Below are 23873 nucleotides of genomic sequence, written 5' to 3' on the forward strand. Positions count from 1 at the left end.
TATGCATAATTCAGCCACACGAGGAAAAGTACATAATGCAAAAAATCTCATAATCCTAATAATCTATACATATAATAAAATTGTAGAAAAGTGGTGTCTGTACAATGGAAATATATAAAAAAAAAGTAGCAGGGGTTGTTATTATATCGATGCCGAACCCGAAATTGTAATTTTTTTTTGTCTGTTTGTCTGTGTGTTTGTGCACGCTAATATCAATTCAATTCAATTCAATTCAATAATCTTTATTGCGAATTTGGGTTAGTTTACAGATCTTAAAACTATTATTGTTAGATGCTCCAAATTCTACCTTTCGGTATGCAATAAATAATACAATAACATAACTAGTCATGAATACAATCTTGTCATACCATTATAAATATATAATATTCTAATTATTATTATTACAATTCATTCAACATTAATAGATTCAAAATTATTTTTAATATGTACCTATTCTAATCAACTTTAATTCTACATACAGTATATATTATTATTTGATGTCAATATTTTTAGTGTAATAGGAATTACTATTTTACAGATCAATTATAGTTATAATTAAATAGTCTAATCTAATGTGCCAACATTTCATTTATCGAGTAAAAACATTTATCTATTAGCCATGTAAAAAGATTCTTTTTAAATTGTTGGAGGGGTAATATCCGTAAGCCGGGAGGGAGCTTATTAAATATTTTTATACACATGACATAGCTGCATTTTCCGTAAGATGCATTAAAAAACCTATGTGCAATGACTAGTCTGTCGCCGTTTCTTGTATTTCTCGGATAAATATCTCTTGCTTTTATAAATAGATCATTATGTTGTTTGACAAAAATACAGATTTCATAGATATACATGCACGGAAGTGGGAGAATACGTAATTTTTTAAATAGTGGTTGACACGAATCCAAATAAAAAGCTCCTGTCATAGCTCTTATACATCTCTTTTGGGCTATGAAAGCTCTGTCAGCCTCGCTAGAGTTTCCCCACAAGATGAGGCCATATCGAAGTACTGATGCGACATAGCCATGATAGGCTGCCAGGACTGTATTTAGAAAGGCCGTTTTTCGTAATCTATATAACACATAAACATATCTATGAATTTTTTGGCATACCATTTCGATGTGCTCTTTCCATTTTAGATTTTTATCTAGAAGTACTCCTAAAAATTTAACATGCAGGGCTTCTTCTATTTGGGTATTTGTATAATTTATATTGAGGTTGTAGTTATTAGAACGGTCACTTAAACTAAATTGCATAAATGTGGTTTTTTGTATATTAACTTTAAGATTATTATCCTGCAGCCAATTTACCACCGTATTAATTTCATTATTAATGTCATTTTCATATATATTGATTTCATTTTTATTATTGCATGTCACGATTATTGATATGTCATCAGCGAATAAATAACAGTCATTTTTTGTCACGCTAGGCAGGTCATTAATATAAATTAAAAATAATAATGGTCCAAGGACGCTTCCTTGTGGAACACCGAATCTATTATATTTGAAGTTTGATTGGTGGGCTATTATGGTTGCCTTCTCGTCGATAGAATTGATCTCTACACATTGCTTACGATCTTTTAAGTAAGACTCCATCCAGTTAAGAGCTGGTCCTCTGATGCCATTTTGCTCCAACTTATCTAACAGGATGGTGTGTGATACGTAATCAAATGCCTTGCTCATGTCAAAAAATATTACACACGTGGGTTTTTTAGAGTCTATATTTTCTGCTATCTTGTTAACCAGCTTAAATGCAGCTAATATCGTCGACTTGTTTTTTTGAAAGCCAAATTGTTGCTTATTTATTATATTATTTTTTGTAAAGAAATTAGTTAATCGGCCATACATTGCTTTCTCAAGGACTTTTGAAAGTATAGATACGAGTGCAATTGGGCGGTAGTTATTAAGGCTTTTTTTGTCGTCTTTTTTATGTAGTGGCTTGACCACCGATAATTTTAGGGCATCTGGAAATTCACCACTTTCAAACGACAAATTGACTAGGTATGTTATAACTGGAACTAGTTCATTTTTGCATATTTTAATAATTTTTGTGAGAATTTCATCATAGCCTACTGCTTTAGTATTCCGCAAGGATTGTATTATTTTTAATATTTCGTTTTCCGTTACTGGATTGAGAAAGAGACTACTTCCAGTTATATTTTGATTTATTCTAGATTTCATTTTTCGCTTTGTCAAACAAATACCACTAGTATTAGTCAAATTTATCCAATAATCATTAAAACTATTTGCTATATCTTTAGCGTTAGTAATTTCATTATTATTTACCAGAACTGATTCGATGCAGTTGTTACTAATGTCACTTTTTGTTTCGCTTTTTATAATTTTCCACGTTGCATAACATATATTTTTACTGTTTGCTATGTAATGGCTATTACTCAATTTTTTTGCTGTCGCAATACAATGTTTTAATGTTCTTGCATATTTCATATAGTTATTCTTATTGCTATTGTCTTTTTTTTTTAATATTTTATATCTTAATGCTCTTTTTATTTTACTGCTTATTCGAATACCTTTAGTTATCCATTTCTGTTTTCCACTGTATTGCATATTTTTTATTTTTACCTTCGGGAAACAAAGTCTATACAATAGAGTAACCAAAGAATGAAATTTACTAAATGCCTTATTGAAATCTTTTTCTTCATAGACTTCACTGAATGACAAACTTTTTAGATAATTTTTGAAAATATCAATATTATAATTACAATAATCACGTTTGTACATAAACATCGATAATTTATTTTTAATGTTATCATTTGTGAAACTTAAAATTTGTGCTGTGTTATGGTCAGAAATATCGTAATTATGTAAAGAGCCTATAGCATTATCAATATTACTCATTATATGATCAATGCATGTATTATTTCTCGTTGGTAAATTAATGTGTAATTTAAAGTTAAAATTTTGTACGATTTGCTGTAACTGCTCAGAAATTTTATTACAATGCAGTGTATTTATATTAAAGTCACCTGCTATGATAATTCTCCTGTTCTTTTTACAGTATTTCTGAAGCACAATTCTTAGTTTTTCAAAAAATATACCAACATTAGAATCAGGTGTTCTGTAGATGCAGATGATAAATAGATTTTTGTCTACTATTTCTATCCCACAACATTCAAATGCTTTAGGTTCACTTATAGTATGTAGATATTCTAAATTTTTTGATCCTATCCCTTGTAATGTTAATATACAAACACCACCCCTTCTTTTTGTTCTACAGTAATTAGATGCTAATAAATAACCATGTAGTTTTATATTACTTTCATGCCCTTTTGGAATGAAAGTTTCCGTGAAGCATAGTATATCAATTTTATCCGGATCTTGCAGATCTTCAAGCATGATTTCTACTAGGTCTTTCTTTGCTAGAAAGCCAGCAACATTTTGGTGAAGGACTTTACAAATGCATGTTAAATTACTCATTTTTGGGACGAAAAAGCTGGTTTTTCCCATTTTTTCTTTCATCAATTTTGATTGGTTTAAAATAAAAGGGAATTGTTCCCTTCTTTGCCACATTTTGGTTTGTAGTTTGACTATTTTTCAGAAACGGCTTATTCGATTTAGATACGGTTTTCACTAATATATTGTAGTAAGCTTCACTTAACATTTAGTGTTTATTTCATGTCAATCGGTTCATAAATAAAAAAGTTATGTCAATTTAAAGAATCACGGCGAACATTTTTAACGTACAGAGTACGTACTACACGCCTCGCGCGGCGCGCCTGAGCGTCCTTGGCTATATAAAGCGCGCTGAGAGCCGCGCCGTCAAAGTCACTATTCCACGCGAACGAAGTCGCGGCACAGCTAGTAATATTATAAATGTGAAAGTGTGGATGTTTGTTACTCAATCACGCAAAAACTACTGGACGGATTTGGCTGAAATTTGGAATGGAAATAGATTATACCCTGAATTAACACATAGGCTACTTTCTATCCCGGAAATCAAAGAGTTCCCGCGGGATTTTGAAAAACGTAAAACCACGCGGACGAAGTCGCGGGCATCAGCTTGTTTGATATATGACTGAATAATTATGCATAACTCTTTCCAAATATGAACAAAACTTAATAATTAAAATTTGGCGTCATTCCTTGGTCAATAAAAGATACATTTTCATTTTAAATGTATAGTTCGCGACAGGTCGACATGGCTATCGGGGTATGCACACACAGCCCCCGCACACCCGCGCTGTATGGCTGTGCGGGGCATCCCCACCCCAATTGCCAAGTCGACCTGTCGCGAACTATAGGTGCTAATTGATATTAGTTTCATCATGAAATCTCGTGAGGATTTTTAGCTAAGAACAGTTCTAACCACAATATGTATTTAGCCACTTCAAGATACTCCCTTTCAATGCAAACATTTTCAGGTAAATCTCGTTCATTTGATATTAAATTTTAAATGCTCGTTCATTTTCAATGTTACCCTCTCGAAGCGTTGCTTTATCGATTCTTGTAATGCCAACATTCTTGCAATGTGCTTAACAGCGCTTTATCATGCAAAGTTCTGAACTTATGTCTGTCTTTTAGATAACTAGTGATGAATTCGAGAGGGTTTCAAGCTAGGAAAAGTTCTAAACACATGTATTTAGCCACTTCAAGGTGCTTTCTTTTAACGCAAACATTTTCGAGTATTTCTCGTTCATTTGATACTTTAAATGCCCGTTCATCAAACCTCTATTTTCATTTTCAATGCTGCCCTCTCGAAGCGTTGCTTTATCGATTCTTGTAATGCCAACATTCTTGCAATGTGCTTAAAAGCGCATTATCAAACAGAGTTCTAAAGTTATGACTGTTAACTGTTTAGAGAACTAGTGATGAACCCAGGAGGGTTTCTAGCTAGGAAAAGTTCTAGACATGTATTTAGCCACTATTAGGTACTTTATTTGAACGCTCAATCTTACTAGTTTTATATTGTGCTTTAAAAATACACCTTCAAACCCTGGCTTAAAGCCTATATTTGAATGGCGTTGGTTAATTAGTCGTGACCCTTAAAGATTGCTTAGTAGCGCTTTATTATGCAAAGTCCTGAACTTATGATTGTCGTTCAGATAACTAGTGATAAACTCTGGAGGGTTTCTAGCTAAGAAAAGTTCTAGGCACATGTATTTAGCCGCTGTAAGGCGCTTTCTTTCAGCGTTTGAGCGACAGAGGTTCTTATGAGCGTGGGAAGCGAAGTTGGTGGCTACTTTATCCACCAGCTGTGCTGTTACTTGTTGGTTTTGACTCTCTTCTAGTATTGGCTGGAAATGAAAATAAGAAATATGAGTATAAGTAGATAGATAGATAGAACACAAAAGAACACAAAAACACATGTAAAGGAACACAACACAGAAAGAAGAAAACAGAAAAAACAATTGTAAACAAAGGCGGCCTTATTGCTTAGAGCAATCTCTACCAGGCAACCTTTGCGGAAAGGAGAAGCTGGTGTTGGATAATACCAAGTCGCAAAAAATTTCGAAATGACTAAAGTATATTAGAGAAGTTTCGAAAGTATTAGAGTGACCAATCAACATTGAGCTATCCTGAGCTATGCTGTGCTAAGCTAACTTTTTGGTGCTATGTTTTTCTACAAGCAACATTGAGCTTCACGATGTGCTGTGAAAACAGATTTTTCTTTATTTTTATGCATACTAACTAGCTTTTGATTTATCGTGCAAAATGTCGAAAAAATACCCGAGCACGGAATCCTCGGTGCGCGAGTCTGACTCGCACTTGGCCGGTTTTTAACCCTCGAACCAAAAAGAGGGGCGATATAAGTTTGACGTGTGTATCTATGTATCTGTCTGTGGCATCGTAGTTCCTAAACTAATGAACTGATTTTAATTTAGTTTTTTTTTTGTTTGAAAGGTGGCTTGATCGAGAGTGTTCTTAACTATAATCCAAGAAAATCAATTCAGCCGTTTGAAAGTTATGAGCTCTTTTCTAGTTACTGTAACTTTCACTTGTCGGGGGTGTTATAAATTTTTAATTTACACTTGTTTCCTAAGACTTGTGCAATCGTGCGTTTTAAATTTTTTTGAAGTTTCTCTCTATGAAAAAAAAATTTAACTCACCGAGAATCGAATCCACTGCCAGATCTGCGCTCTTGATATCTCCGCGGTGGCGGAATCTTCAATGTTCCCGTTATAGAAGAAGTGTCCGATCCCCGCGAACCAGTGGTAAACAAACAGTATGGAAACCGCCACATTGTGTTTCAACCCTTGCATGGTCACGCCGCCGCTTGGAAGCGACAATAGCTCTTCTGGCGTTATGTTAAGGTCGAATTTACGGTGAATTTGGTTTGGTGTTCCGCTTGTCTTCTTCCATAGCTGCAATTGTGAAATAATCTCTAAAGTTATGCTCATTCATCATCATGACGAACCCAATTTTGGGGTTCCGTACCCCAAAAGGAAAAACGGAACCCTTATAGGATCACTTTGTTGTCTGTCTGTCTGTCCGTCCGTCCGTCGTGTCTGTCAAGTAAACCTACAGGGTACTTTCCGTTGACCTAGACATGAAAGACAGGTGGGTAGGTCTTATAGCACAAGTACAGGAATAAATCTGATAACCATGAATCTGTGGTTACATCATTAAAAAAGTTAAAATGTGTTTAAATCAAATTAAGATAACTATACTTTTGGGTAAGGTCTGACGAAATCACAAACACAATCTTTATGATAAATTATTACACTTTTATTTCATATTTAAATTTATTAACTTTTACATTTGTGTCAAATAAATGTTGTTCCTCTTACGTTAGTATATTTTTGAATGTCGTCGTTTTAAAACCACTCTTACAGGTAACCTCTCCACGTTTATTAGCCACTCCCCTTTTTATCTTATCGTTATCGGCCAATCCAAATTGTACAATGAATAAACTTAGTGACTAATATACAAATCATCAAGCTCGTTTCACAAATCATCTAAGTAATAAAGATGTTTTCATCTTATATATTGATTACAAATATTATCCTTTATTATGCTACAATTCATCAACTAAAAACTATAAGAATTTTATATACAGTACGTTTATCGATCAGATGTTGAACAACTTCAGCCAATCAATGACGCCTTCTAATATGATGTTATGATTTGAGTGGCGCCAACTATGTTTTATAGATAATTAATATGGGCCAAGCTTACAGCTCGGCCATCCTGTTTTAAGCGAGTCTCATCGCTTTTAAAAAAAAATTAAAACTTAAGTAACATGTAAACTTCACAACCAAAATGACAAAGACTTAGTTCAACAAAACAAAAAAAAAATTAAGATAGTAATTAATTAAATTAATATTCTTGCTAACTTAACTAGAAGGAATATACAGTTTTATTGATACATTGGTATTGATTATGATTGCAACTTAATTTTAGAGCACTCGCAGCACCCCTTTCCATCCGATATAATTAGAAAATAGCAGATAAACTCAATTCAATTCCAAACTATTTACCCTCGCAACTTTACCTGCCAGTCTACAGTAGCACTCAAATTTAGCCTTTAATCTAAAATTCATTTTTCTGTTCTCTTCCGCTAATATTAAAATAAAAAGATGCAGACACTCTAAATTTATAAATAATTTTTCAAAAATCATAAAGATATCAAAAATTGCGAGACCAGTAGCAACTAAAGGAGGCCTCAATTTAATCAAAGAAGGTAGGTATATGCATAAAGTCCGAAGCATCAATTATAACTCACAAGCCAATATTTTACAGGAACACTCAATAGAGATTTGGGGATGAGCATGTAAAACTAATTACTAAAAACTACTTTAAAGGGTTTCAAGTATCTCAAAATAAATTGTTAAAAGTTCTGTTCCAACTAGACTCTCCTTCCCACTAAAGAATTATATAAGAAAACTGATGAACTATATTATATAAGTCAATTATACAAATTCAAAATATGTCTATTTGTTAGGAAAATACTATTAAAGTCCGTACATACACGCATCACTTTAAAGCTAAATCTCATAAATATGGTACACAAAACGAACATACCTATTATGCTACAATTACATAAAGCTAGGACTAATTATGGTATGTAAACTACCTAGCTCTACTACATAATGTACTTGCCGAAACTCATACTGGAGGAAAAATCTTTTACAAAGTTTAAAGTTTAATCAAACAGTGTCAAACACCATAGATATCTTAGCTAGATGTAGGTATAGTTTGTTAACGAATATAACGTGTTTTGACTTTTTATATTATTGTATAGTCACCATACCTTTAAAGATTATGTTTTCTTCTATATTTATATTTAGAATCGGGAGCGATTCTTAATATGAATATGTGTAAGTGAACTTCTTGTCCTTTTGATAAAATAAACTCTCTAAACTTAAAGTTAATCGCCGCCAGTTCTCGATTTAAATCACAAAACATTTTCATACACTTTCAACGCAATAGTTTTACGCACATATTTTCTTCTTCCCTTCTTATTGGAAAATCGCGGATTCCGAGCCTTGGCGCGTCTCTCTTCTACCGGGATACATATGTGATTGTCCTTATTTCCCTCCAGATCCAAATTTTTAATGACCCTTATCCTAGGGTTCTTTCCCTCCAGATCCAAATTTTTAATGACCCTTATCCTAGGGTCTACCTCCTTCCTCCTATAGGACTTTTTGTCCATAGCCCGTAACCTCGGGGCTTTCCTTCCTTGGGACTTTGTGTCCCTGACCCATACCTAGTTTTGGGTCTTTCTTTTCCTCATTTATTCATTTCCAACATCCTTGGATCCTGCAAACATAAAACACTTTGAGTAGACCGTTCATTTAATTTTGTTTCATAAGCATCCATCATAATACAATCCGACCTAAGAGAAGTAATTTTACTTGGTAACCTAGAAAACCTATTATCATTATTATAATTTAGTTTTCTCCAGTTCCGTACCCCTCGAAGGGTGCCTACGAGACCCTATTTTCTAAACCTCTGCTCTCCGTCCGTCTGTCCGTCTGCACGTGCGTCACGGCCTGAACTGTGAACGGCGTACCGTGAACCGTGATAGTTAGAGAGTTGAGAGGAACGTGATTACGGATGTATGAAAATCCTATGCCTGGTTGCTTCCAATTCAAACTTTTTCTTTTAATGCAGATTACGCTTCCCATATTTCTTACAATTACCTATTGTTTTTTTTTTTTTTTTTTTTTCCTAGCAAAATCCACATTCTGAAGTACTAATGGACAATGTTAAACAAACGCCAGGGTACAGTAGTTGCGTCACTTGTGCCTCTTAACCATATAATATCTACATGCAAAAAGAATCTTTGATTTATAATTTCACATGATACTTATATATTTTATTTTAGCCATAATATGCACCATATGGCGTACTTTGTCGTTTCGAGTAACATAAGCAGAACTACCAAATTCGACCCTGGGAACGACACAGTCGCGACTCGCCGCCGAATGATACCTATTAGTTTATCATTAATTCCTTTTCATAGAGAAAAGCGATATCAACATAATAGCAGGAAAAAAAATGAAATAAATATTCCGTTCGATACATCTCTATTCTCTACGACATCAAGATCTCTATCACAAGCTGATCGATCATAAAGATTAGAAGAAAGTAGGTACCTTATACATTATTTTATATGTTAACCGTAATGACCCGCATCTGTTCGATTTTCCTTTATTCGTTTCGTAAAAGATTCGTCCTCGTACGTCCATCATCATCATCATCGTCATCTACATCGTCATCATCATAAGGTCACTGTTGAACATAAACCTTCCCTAGTAAGCACCACACGTACTGTCCTCAGCCTTCCTCATTCAACCCCTGGTTCCTATTGATACAAACCACTAAACCCCCCCCCCATCAAATGTGTACCTATCTACATCCATCCATCATACCCAAATGCCGTGCTGGTTGATGTGATGAGCGACAAAGTGTTAACCTCTTCAATACCTCATGGAACTGTAGGAATAGCCATGGAAGACCTCCAAACCGAACGTTGATATTTTGTGTAAGTGGTCCCACGAGTCAAAAAAAAATATTCTTGTCCATAAAGGAACAAGCCACGATATAGATTCTTCTATCGGAACTTAAATATTCCAATCACTGCATGTATTCCAACTAATCAGTTTGCTACTGTATATTTGAAGTTGATAATAAATAAAAATGTTAGCTTAATTAAATTCCTATGATAATTTGATTTTTGGTGCATCAACCAGCTTCACCTATTATGTAAAATTAAATATATATATTTTTTTTAAATTACCGGCTGTACATTTTAAACTAACCTAATCAAAATATACTTTCTTACTAATAACTTAATCTTAAAAATTTTCCAGAGGATCCTTCCGCCTCAAATTAACTCAATGATAAAAATGAACAGGAAACTTTAAATGTTGTAAAATCCAGCCAATGCTTCGTACCTTGCCTTATTAATCCAATAGGTACTTCTTTGGATTTTGTCAAAACAAAATACTTTTACTTGTTGAGTGTATAATAAATAAATAATGTAATAAATCAATTAACTGTTAAAGCTAATAACTTTTACAGAAAGCGAACCTCATGATATCTCTTATGAGTTTTAAGCGTAAAATTACCACGCCGAAAACAAAACATGAGCTGACAGTATTCTTATTTGATATACATAATCCAGTAATACTATATCTATCTACATAATTCGTAAATATGTATGTATAGTTTGTAAGTTACTATTTCACTTTATGCTGTTTCAATGCTTTAAGTTATTATTTTTATCTTTGTCTCATTTTTTTAGTTTAGCCTCATTCTATTTTTAAACTTACTATTTCGCTATAATATTTACAAGTAACCTCATCGAAGACTACACGGTCTTCTGATAACCCAACAAGCATTTATCCAACAGCTATCGCTTTCACCCGAACGGAGGTTCCCTGAAATATACTGAGATAACAATACCTAGTTGACACATGGATGTACAAGAGCGGCAACAAGCTATGACCCCCTCTAGTCATAACTATATCTTTATGATTGTAACATTTCAAACAGTGAAAGTATGTATAAACGATTTCGTCCATAGGACATGCGCTCTAAAGAATGTTAATATAATTATCAGCAACTAAAAGCTTGAAGAAACTAATAGGTACAACTTGTCTTTGAAGTATGAAAATATGCACATTTATCAAGTATACCAGTTCATCAAACATTAAAGTACGCATTTATAAAATGATAACTCACTTATTAATCAAGATAACTACCTGTTTATCAAACCTACCCTACCAAATATAAATAACTACTCACCAAATGTAATACTTTATAACTTAAGTAAAAATATGAAACAAATGTGCATCAACCACATACATACACTCTTCAAATTCATCCATTTATCAAAATGTTATATAATATAACCATTCACCAAATCCATTATATACTTTGTTCATTAAATAGCTTAGTCAAACTTTACTCCACTTGCCACGATTGCAAATTTTCCAAAATAGTCAGCCGCAAACATTGCAGCTCATCTCACTTGATAATGCATCCCTCCCTCAGAAAAACAGGCATTAGGAATGTCTTTCCAAGACGCGCGAGAGACAGCCACCGTGGCTTTTCGCGAGATTTAATCCAAATTGAACTAATGCCTAAATAAATGTTTTAATTAGAGGGCGATTGCTTTTGCAACCTCTAACCGTCCAATCAAACACCGAAAGTATTCAATAATCCGAGACGTAAATAAAAAACCCGTCAGAACACCGTATTTATAAAAACAGAGACAAGAAAAAGATTCCTCCTCGCAATGAGATCGCGTGACATCCAACAAGTGAATTATCGACTTTATTACACAACTTATCCTCAACATGTTTTACATCATTTCCTACAATTGAAATCTTTCTATTTTAAATACCCTAACTACAACTTCATAATCCAACCAAAAATCACACTAGATTTATCCCTCGGTCCCACATCTTTAATGCTTTTTTTTTTCTGTTTCGGTAACTAAAACAAAAAAAATATATATATACTCATGTTATAAAACGTTGTCAAAGCTTTCCTGAACGCGCTAAATAAGCAAAAACATAAAATCAGGCGAAATGCCAGACCAGCCGAAAAACCTTCAATGCTTAATCAGCCTAAAAAAAAAATTATGATCACTATTCATATTATCATGAGATACTACCGGCGCTCCTAAGCGAAATTTATAAGGCACCGCATTTCGATTTTATCAAACAGACTGATCAATTTCGAGAGCACAACAAACGTGGTTTCCTGAGAGTTTCGTTAACTAAATGCATATCGAAACTGAACTATCGCGAAGCGAGTCAAGCGAGCGTGAAAATTTTTTTAAATATATTTCTGGGATAATGTCATGCCACAAACGCGAGCGTAGTGCAAAGATATTTGCCTAAAATTTCTTTCGTACAACAAAGAAAATAGTATTTTGGTAGTAGGTACTTATAATCGCGCCCTGCCCTAAGGGCAGTACTGTAGGTATATTACCATTAAAAAAAAACTTACTCTAATTTTAATAGAACATTTGCCAGGAATTTAACCCGCCAAGCGATGTTAATCCAATAAAAACAAAATCATATTGCATTTAAATGCGGCAGTACACAGTTAATTGCGTGAATACAGGTAAACAAAAAAAAAAAACCCCGCTGCCCATATACTATACCTACCTGCTACTCGTAGTACTCAAATTATTGTGCCAGTATTAAAAGTAAATTAGCTGTTATCTAGCGTGGTAGACTACGGCCTAAACCCTTCTCATTCTGTGAGGAGACACTTGTTGCTCAGTAGTGGGCCGGCCATGGGTTGTTCATGGTGAGCTGTTATCAGCAAAGTTATGTTTGAAACTCAAACATTACGCGTTTCAAGTGGTAAAAATAGATAAATGAAAACATTTCTCCTCACTTTTGTAAAAAAAAAAACACTTATTTATGCACCCCGTATTTTAAAACTATCTGACTACCTACCTACCATAATTTTAAATTTAGTTAAAGAATAACCAGATAAGATAAACCTACTTTTACACCCATTTTAGGATTTATATTTCTCAAAATGCTCAATTTATTAACCCTGGTCACTATTACTTTATTACAACGGATCACCTTCATTTTTATCAATTAACATTTTATATCCCCAATCACTTAGTAACCATTACAAGTAGAGACGGATTATTTCACTGGCAGGCGTAAAACGAAAAGCTATTTCATGTAACTTTTTCTACCTTATCCCAAAGCGGTTTACAAAAAATAATAATTTCACAAAACAACATTCAAGATGCCCAATGAGTGCTGTGTGATAATATCGCGTCACTGTGTGCTAGAAAAAGGAAAACATCTATCTATACAATGAGTGCAGCAAACGATTGAACCTAAATCCAGAACCTACCTTCCGTAAAACAAAACCACTATGTGAAAATAAATCCCTATCGTAACTCTTAACCAAACTAATTCGGCACACGATTACAAGTGTGAAGATTGAAATACCACGTTCCGTGAGATATTCACCTGTGAAATCATTTAATGAGAAATAAAACCCCGGCAGGACATAGTAGATACATCCTGAAAACTATTTAAAAGTAACAATAACGCCCATCATTAAGTAAACCACACTTTTTATATTGTTTAACACTATGTTCACTATCTATTCCATTGTACCCACGATACAGGATAACCTAGTGCGGGTACCACCACACAGACACAGGAAAATTGTACAAGACTGTATTTTGTAAATAAACATTTTTCATTTTTCATTGTAAAATAAGCCTTCTAAATACCTCAATGTTATTTAAACCACAATTTGAAGGTCGATCGCATTTGTATAACCAATATACAAGATGAATTATAAACATGTGGGTAATTCTAGGTATCATAACGTTATATAATTTCCATTCCAACTCGGAGCAAAGCTTTCTAACAAAATGATAACTAAATGTAGAACAAACAAAACGAAAACCCACACAAATAAAAAAAAAATTACCATTAATAGGTATCAATAAAAATAAAATCATGGAAAGATCCTACCCGTTTATCCAGAAATCCTTTGATGCCATGACTAGGTACTTTGATATATTGAGGCCCAAATATTGGCCTTGTGCTCCAAAATGTCTGTGGTCTACTAGACCTCCACTTCTTTCTCGTTCCTCTGTATATTTCCACTTGTTTCTCTGAGTCGTGAGCGTGACAAGAAAATATTATATTTTCTTGATGTCCCTCTTCTGACCTTTTGGGTAAGGTCTGACGAAATCACAAACACAATCTTTATGATAAATTATTACACTTTTATTTCATATTTAAATTTATTAACTTTTACATTTGTGTCAAATAAATGTTGTTCCTCTTACGTTAGTATATTTTTGAATGTCGTCGTTTTAAAACCACTCTTACAGGTAACCTCTCCACGTTTATTAGCCACTCCCCTTTTTATCTTATCGTTATCGGCCAATCCAAATTGTACAATGAATAAACTTAGTGACTAATATACAAATCATCAAGCTCGTTTCACAAATCATCTAAGTAATAAAGATGTTTTCATCTTATATATTGATTACAAATATTATCCTTTATTATGCTACAATTCATCAACTAAAAACTATAAGAATTTTATATACAGTACGTTTATCGATCAGATGTTGAACAACTTCAGCCAATCAATGACGCCTTCTAATATGATGTTATGATTTGAGTGGCGCCAACTATGTTTTATAGATAATTAATATGGGCCAAGCTTACAATACCAAGTAGGGTATCATATGAAAGGGCTTTACCTATACATTCTAAAACAGATTTTTATCTATCTTTATGCACAATAGTTTTTGATTTATTGTGCAAAATATCGAAAAAAATACCCGAGTACGGAACCCTCGGTGCGCGAGTCCGACTCGCACTTGGCCGGTTTTTTTATCTGATATTAAGTAGTTACGTCTAGAAAAAAATTAGGTTTTTGATTCATCAAATATTTAGACAATTTTGTAAGATGTTCAATAACAATTTTATTTACCATCATCACACTAATATTATAAAGGTGAAAGTATGTATGTATGTGTGTGTGTGTGTGTGTGTGTGTGTGTGTGTGTGTGTGTGTGTGTGTGGGTGTTCTGTGTGTGTGTGTGTGTGTGGTGTGTGTGTGTGTGTGTGTGGGTGTGTGTGTGTGTGTGTGTGGTGGTGTGTGTGTGTGTGTGTGTGTGTTGTGTGTGTGTGTGTGTGTGGTGTGTGTGTGTGTATGTTTGTTACACCTTCACGCAAAAACTACTGGACGGATTTGGCTGAAATTTGGAATGGAGATAGATAATATACTGGATTAGCACATAGGCTACTTTTTATCCCGGAAAATCAAAGAGTTCCCACGGGATTTCGAAAAACCTAAATCCACGCGGGCGAAGTCGCGGGCATCGGCTACTAAAAAATATTTGAAGAATCAAAACCTACATTTTTTTAGACGTAACTACTTAAATTACTTATAACAGACAAAAAATTTGGAGGTAACAGAAAATTACTTAATTATTAAAATTGGATTCGCAGTTCACGCTGCATTTCCTGTTTGGATAAAAAGTAATTTTCACTGACACAAAAAGCGACCTTTCGACGGATGACCTTCGTTCTTGTTTTCATGCGTAAGTACTTTTAGGGATCCGTACCTCAAAAAGAAACAAGAGTAAATTAAAAATTTATAACACCCCCGACAAGTGAAGGTAACAGTAACTAGAAAAGAGCTGTTAACTTTCAAACGGCTGGACCGATTTTCAAGCCACCCTTCAAACAAACAAAAAACTAAATTAAAATCAATTCATTAGTTTAGGAGCTACGATGCCACAGACAGATAGACAGATACACACGTCAAACTTATAACACCACTCTTTTTGGGTCGGGAGTTAAAAAGAAACCCTTATGTAGGATTACATCGTCGTGTCTGTCAAGATACCTATATTATGGTACCTACTTCCCATTGATCTAGAATCTAGAATCATGAAATTTGGCAGGTAGCAATGTCTAAACACAAATAAAGGAAAAAATCTGAAAAACTGAATTTGTGGTTCTATCACAAGAAAATGATTTGTTTCTCGAAATAATTAGTTTACTAAATCACATCAAGATAGATCCGTCATCAAATTCGGTATTCCGCACGTAAATTATTTTGACGATTCAAAAGCACTTGTAAAAATCTACTTGAATAAAAATCTATACTAATTATAAAGAAGAAACCTTTGTATTTTTGTATGTTTGTATTGAATAGGCTCAAAAACTACTGGACCGATTTCAAAATTTCTTTTACCATTACTTAGAGGGATTCTTTCGAATCCGTATAGGCTATATTTTATCCCGGAAAATAGATAGGATTTTTCGTGGTAGTGTCCACCCGTGCGAAGCCGGGGATACTAGTTTGAGATACGATGGTTTGGGACCCTTCGTGTGTAAGTCCTACTCACACTTGACCGATTTTTTTGCTTTTTGTTTTGATACTGACATCTATGACCTCGAATGCATTAAGAAGTACTTAATTAGCTTTTTTATTTCATGATTTGGTATTTACCGCACGTAATCTCAACCTCTTAGATAAATAAAGAAAAACCGGCCGAGTGCGAGTCAGATTCGCGCAACGAGGGTTCCGCACTCGGGTATGTTTCACATTTTGCACGATAAATCAAAAACTATTATGCATAAAAATAAATAAAAATGTGTTTTAGAATGTACAGGTCAAGGCCCTTTCATATACATACCTAATATCACACTTGGTTCTTACTTTAAAAATTGAACATACTAATATTATTGGTGAACACATTTAAATTTTTTTTTTGTGATGTAACCACAACTTCACGGTTTTCGATTTTTTTCCTTCAGTTGTTGGTTAAAGATCTACCTACCTGCCAATTAAATGATTCTAGATCAACGGGAAGTGCCCTATAGGTTTTCCTGACAGGCACGACAGACAGACAACAAAGTGATCCTATAAGGGTTCCGTTTTTTTCTTTTGATGTACGGAACCCTAAAATCTTTTTTGCCGGGCAGATACTGTACCTCGTTTATATGGGGCACCATACGGGAGTCGTACACCATAAACCCATCAACTCCAGCGTTAATTTCCTTAGACTTCGCTTCCAGGACCCTGCCGATTATTGCCTTTGACCTGTAATAAGAAATCTAAATCTATTTAACATATACATAAACAGTATTGAGATTGACTGACTGAATGGTCCTTGAGTAGGGGTGTGTTAAGGAAATATTTTGAGAATTTTTTTTATTTTTATTGTTTATTCACTATAGGTAAGCGCTTGACCACAAACACACCTGATGGAAAGTGATGATGTGGTCTAAGATGGGATGCGTTTAAATAGAAGGTGCCTATTCACTCTTGTTTTAAAGATACCCGGAACGTTTTAACGGAATCTATAAGTAATTAGGTATATTGAGATATTGATGAAAAAACAATGGAACAATCGAATAATTCCATTGTTTATCGAATGAATCGCCTATCGCTTACTACAAATCCGTGTATGTAACCCTAAATCCTCGTTGGTTTAGTTTTATGTTTATGTAATTAATTATCACCACTATATCATCTTACAAATCTAACAATTCTGACCTTCAAAAGGATTGCAATACAATAGTACCTACTTTGAATAAATGATTTTGAGTCAGTTTTTGAGGTACTACTCGGTCAAGCTAAGTTTGAACCTCGCATCGATTACGTCACACTGTCGTTTAGGTACGATATGCGAACCGTACTGACACGACAAGACGACCGCGGGGAGGTGAGCGGGGAAGTGGGAGAGGCGCCGCATTCCAGCGAGGTTCAAACTTAAGGTGAACACACACTTATCCGAGCCGAACGCGTGGAAAGAGTCGAACGAAATAAATTTTAGAATTCTCTATATGAAATCCGATTTAGAAGATTCGACGCGGAGAAGTGTGCGAGGTTTCATGAGATTTCTACAGGATTCTAAAATTCGACTCGTTCGACGCGTACGGCTCGGATAAGTGTGCGTTCACCTTTAGAGCAACCCAGTTATACTTGCACTCACTTGGCATCAGCACCATCGCTGCCCGCCTTCAGCATGGCCGCCGCCATGCCTCCCGTGGCCAGCGCGCCTCTTACGTGGCAAGTGGCCACCACTAGCTTCATATAACTGTTCAGGAATTTCTTGTCCATGTTCACGTATTTGTTCCTATCGGGTAATACGAACTCTTTGCGGTCACCTAAAACCAAATGACCACTTTATATCGACACTTTACGTAGGCACAGCTCAACGGGTAGCGAAGCTAAACAGGCAATGAACATGGCACATTGTTTAAACAATTTTAAATTAAAAATTTATAACTCCCCCGACAAGTGAAGGTTACAATAACTAGAAAAGAGCTGATAACTTTCAAACGGCTGAACCGATTTTCTTGGATTATAGCTAAGAACACTCTCAATCAAGCCAGCTTTCAAACAAAAACAAACTAAATTAAAATCGGTTCATTAGTTTAGGAGCTACGATGCCACAGACAGATACACACGTCAAACTTATAACACCCCTCTTTTGGGTCGGGGGTTAAAAATGAAGTAAGTACATACCAAACTTGGCAATAATCGACGCACAATAATCCCATATCCCACAATTCAACCCCATACAATGATCCTTTAGTGCATACAGAATCTCATCCAATTCAAAGGTCGATATAATATTCTCTATCAACACACACGCTCTTATAGTGCCTTGCGGTAACCCAAGTTGGTCCTGGGTCCATACAAATATTTCATTCCAAAGTTTAGCTTCCCCCGCGCCTTCTAACTTGGACAAATAAAAGTATGGTCCACTGTTTGCTTCGTATAACTTTTTTCCAATATGGTACATGAGTATGCCAAAATCAACCAGAGGCCCTATTGCTTCTTTCCCATCAATCTGAAATATTTAATTTTTTTCAAATATATTATATATTATATAATACATATATGAAAAAAATCGGTTGAGTGCGAGTCAGACTCGCGCACCAAGGGTTCCGTACTCGGGTATTTTTTCCGACATTTTTCATGATAAATCAAAAACTATTATGCATAAAAATAAATAGAATGTTTTAGAATGTACAGGTAAAGCCCTTTCATACGATACCCCACTTGGTATAGTAATCTTACTTTGAAAACACTAATTTTATTTATTCATGAACACATTTTAATTTAATCTTTGTGATGAAACCACGAATTCACGGTTTTCGGATTTTTTCTTTTACTTGTGCTATAAGACCTACCTACCTGCCAAATATGATTGTAGGTCAATGGGAAGTACCCTATAGGTTTTCTTGACAGACACGACGAACAGATGGACAGACAGACAACAAAGTGATCCTATAAGGGTTCCTTTTTCCTTTTGTGGTACGGAGGCACAGAATTAGTAATGGCAAGTCACCATCAGGCTCTAAAACTACCATGCAGGAACTCCTGTCCAAAATCTCTCTCTCTGCCTCTAGATCCACCAGTTGAACACTCTGTCAGTCAAATCATAGAATTTTATTACGTAGATAAGCTGATGCCCGCGACTTCGTCCGCGTGGATTTACGTTTTTCAAAATCCCGCGAGAACTCTTTGATTTTCCGGGATAAAAAGTAGCCTATGTTTTAATCCAGGGTATAATCTATCTCCAAATTTCAGCCAAAAATGTCCAGTAGTTTTTGCGTGATTGAGTAACAAACATCCAAACATCCACACTTTCACATTTATAATATTATTAGGATAATAGGATTACATACCAAAATATCATGGTCAACCATATTCCATGCTCTAGGCCTGAGCATCAGCACTGGGCAAGTTGTGATACTAATCGGAGCCCCTGGGAGCTTCCCATTGACCACCAGATTGATGTTATTGAAGGCGACCAGCTGGTTTCGCCATGTTGGACAGTGGCCATCATCAAAATCAACCTGGACACCTTGGACGTCTGCGTTTAATGCAGCTACGAAATGTGCCGTATTTGATGCTGATACATCTCCTAAATCTAAGTGACGATTCCTAAAATGTTTAATTAGTAAATTAATCCATCAAAAAACCGGCCAAGTGCGAGTCAGACCCGCGCACCGAGGGTTCCGTACTCAGGTATTTTTTTCAACATTTTGCACGATAAATCAAAAACTATTGTGCATAAAAATAAATATAAATCTGTTTTAGAATGTACAAGTAAAGCCCTTTCATATGATACCCCACTTGGTATAGTTATCTTACTTTGAAAATTTTAATGATGTATCTTTTGAGGTACGGAACCCTAAAAGCATGTGCATTATTTAATAAATATATAAATAAAAATCTTTTTTATTCAATTAAACTTTTACAGTACTTTTGAATCGTCAATAGCATCCACCACTGGTTCAGAATACCTTTCCTAACGAGAAGAACCAGCAAGAAACTCGGCGGTTGCTCTTCTCGAAGATTTGATATAGGTACAATATTATGCCATGTATAAAAGTAATTGAAGTCCTGTGCATTACTGGAGCGAGCTGCAGGTCAAATCCAAGCTCTTTTATCATTAACATAATCTTCAATTGTATAATATGCTTTTTTCAGTTAGTAATATGGTTAATAATTTTAAACTCCAATGTATTGTTATCCACTTTTTGTTTCCTAATTTCATCAGTGATGATATCCCAAGCTACTTTAGTTTTTTTGTTTGAAAGGTGGCTTGATTGAGAGTGTTCTTAGCTATAATCCAAGAAAATCGGTTCAGCCTTTGAAAGTTAACAGCTCTTTTCTAGTTACTGTAACCTTCACTTGTAAAGGGTGTTATAAATTTTTAATTTACACTTGTATTATCAGAATTAATAATTTTCTGCTTTAAGAAAAGTGACTTTGCTTGTATGCAAACAATACTAAATAATTTAAATAATTTTTCACATCTATACTAATAAATAAAATTGGAGTGTCTGTCTGTAATTTCGAAATAACTACCTCATATTAAGCTCATATGGTTATTTGAACGATACCATAACTGAATCACACGTTTTTAAAATTTTTGTCTGTCTGTCTGTCTGTCTGTCTGTCTGTCTGTCTGTCTGTCTGTTTGAAAAGGCTAATCTTTGGAACGGCTGAACCGATTTTGACGGGACTTTCACAGGCAAGTAGAGGATTGACCAGGGCGTAAAATAGGCTACTTTTTTAACCGACTTTTAAAAAGGGAGTTGTGTTTTTCTACCTATGTACACCGAAATCTCCGAGATTTCTGAACCGATTTGCGTCATTTCTTTTTTAATCGATAGAGGAACTTTGCGACATTGTTTCATAAAAAATTTGGAGTCCAACTCTTCAATCCTGATGCTGCAGGGGATCTGACCAATCCACGCGGGCGAAGCTGCGGGCATCAGCTAGTATTCAATAAATGTGAGAATGTAATGGAGAATGGAGTATTCCTAAATGATATCCTGGAAAATCAAACAGTTCCCACAGGATTTTTGAAATCCTAAATCCATGCAGCTATACAATAAACAAGCACATGCAATATTTTTATGGTGAATGATTTTCATGGTTGATACTTGATAGTGAGTTCATAAAAATATTATCTATTTAGGTAAATATGTATGAGTAATTTTAAACAGGATAAAAGACACAAAACAGGATAGAAGAAAAAAAAGACACAAACTGTGATATTATGACTAAAAGGATTAAAGCTGTACTTACAAATGATTCAAAGATGATTATGAAGGAATATACTATGAAATGTTTAGCAAAGCACCAGCATACATGATCATTAAAATACATACTGAAGCCTAGCAGGCAATGGAGCTACTTTCCAAGACTTATCCAATCTTTCTGAAGATAATTTAAAATCTAGACTTAATGTTGTTTTTATATCAATCGCCCTTTGAACTCGGTTCTTATAAAGTTGCTCTACTTTCAAATCAAATTCTCTATGCAAATTCGCTATGAATTCAAGTGCATCCTTATTGAATATTTTCTTTTGCACATCTTCTAATTTTGGCGGTGAAGATTGTAAAAGCAAAACACCAGACATTTTAAATTAAAACTGGCTTCACTGGGCTTGGTAATTGACTGGAGAGTATTTTTTACACGACTGCCTTCTTCACTAGATAGCATAAAACTGATTGTTAAATAATCAGTAGGACTATAAACCAGTGCTCAACTTCCAAGTTTTTGTTATCACTCCATTTGTTATCTAAGTTTGTTATGTTATCATGTTTATTGGTTACAGCGCAAGACGAAGTCATTGTTATCAAATAGTAATGCTTTAATTAATTTTATCAATGATTTCAGATTATTGCTTTTATCAGTTCGCACTTTGCATTCTAAATAAAATAACTGGTTGATTTGTTTGTAAACAAATTACAAAATTCCAAGTGATTCTGATTGTGATTCCAATCCTGAAAAATTGAATTATTTTTTTTAATTTTTTTTACGGCCCTGGATAACAGTCCTTTAAGGCCTTTTAAAAATTTACAAATACTAAAAATACAAAATTGCTTATAACTAATTAGTCTAACGTTTTTACACTTTATTTATAGTATTGCATATATAATTAAAAATAATTGAAATTTGAATGAATACCAACACAAATACCAAACAGCATAGTGATTGGTCTGTGATTCTGTGATAATTTTTTTTTTTCTCTTTCCTCTGGCTTTACAAAGATTAGCCAATGTCAAGTTTGTAGTTATTTGTAACAAGTTAGTTAACTATACAAGTATGGACCCCGTCTTCTGTGCCGGCGCTCGCCAACACACGCACGGCACCACCTTAAAGCACTTTCCAGTCAGTTTTAAAAAAAAAACACTCCAAAAAGGCAGAGCACGCCCGCCAGCCAACACCAACACAGACGAAGTCTCGTGATAGTGATTATAGGTATATACTCTTTGTCAGATAGAGATGCCTATCAATAGTCTAATATCGATAGAATATAGAGATGCCTATCGATAGTCCAATATCGATACAATATCAATAGTCGATAGTTAATGCAAACCGAAATGAACTGCAACCAATCAATAATATTGCCACGTGGCAAAACAAGCATTCTTATTGATGAAGGCAATACTATCGATACTATCGATAGTTCTACGTAGGTACCAAAATAAATTGATACAATTGATATCATCGATAGTTTTATTTTACTATCGACTATTGATAGTTGATAGTCTATCAAACTATCGGTACTATGACAAATTTTGTTATACTATCGATAGGTTGCATGAGTTACTATTGGATTTCCTTAACTATCGATCGAATATCTGGTGGAGAGTTTATATAACTGTTGGCAGCACTGACTATCGATAAAGCAACTCTATGTGAAACATGAAGAATCCAGAGCCGTAAAACCAGTTAAAAAACCATCAAACATGGCATCAGGGCCGGCTATCCTATGGTATTTCAAATATGCTTAGGTACATTGCAAGTACATGTCTTCTATCTCACATAATTAGTATGGGTAGACATTAAGCTTCTCGCTTCACTACCACAGCTATATTTTACGCACACGTTTGAAATTTTTTATTACTATATGTGTTATAGTTATATGGAATGGTCGCACGAGGAGTGTGACCAGCTAAGGGTTTTACCCTAAAGGTGGAAGAAAAACGAGCTTAGATTTTTATAGAGAAAAGTATATTTTATTGGATTTAACTTTAAATTTCATGTTGCCAAAATTAAAGGTTTTTAAGAATCATAGAGCAAATTTAAGTAAAATAATATATTTAGGTTTGAAATTACAGTGATATAAAACGATAACCATTTTTTGAATAAAGTAATATAAAACAGAGTAGCAGTAACATACAAAATATAAAAATGTTCAATGTCGTTCATTGGATTTCTCATTTCAATAGGTACGATTAAAAATCTGAATTTGGGGGAAATAAAATCAAATGTCGACAACACTGTTGATAAAACAAAAATGTGACAAAAATGGCGTAACGTAGAAATCAATAAAATACGAAAACTTTTTAGCCAATTTAAATCACTGTTTCATATGTTTTTCTTAGAAATTTATCG

General features: G+C 34.4%; 1 protein-coding gene across 1 annotated transcript; it reads right to left on the reverse strand.

Annotated features, from left to right (window-relative positions):
* Positions 1-4574: 4574 nt before the first annotated feature.
* LOC123876245 (malate synthase, glyoxysomal-like) lies at positions 4575-22252 on the reverse strand. The gene is made up of 7 exons (XM_045922439.1): positions 21638-22252; positions 19640-19898; positions 18471-18798; positions 17935-18109; positions 16931-17039; positions 6071-6325; positions 4575-5257 (listed from the first exon to the last, which is right to left on the reverse strand). Exons 1-7 carry the CDS (start codon positions 21886-21888, stop codon positions 5006-5008), a joined length of 1629 nt encoding a protein of 542 aa, XP_045778395.1. The 5' UTR covers positions 21889-22252; the 3' UTR covers positions 4575-5005.
* Between the last annotated feature and the right edge of the window lie 1621 nt (positions 22253-23873).

This window comes from Maniola jurtina, chromosome 21 (genome assembly GCF_905333055.1).
Source record: "Maniola jurtina chromosome 21, ilManJurt1.1, whole genome shotgun sequence".
NCBI classification, from domain to species: Eukaryota; Metazoa; Arthropoda; class Insecta; order Lepidoptera; family Nymphalidae; genus Maniola; species Maniola jurtina.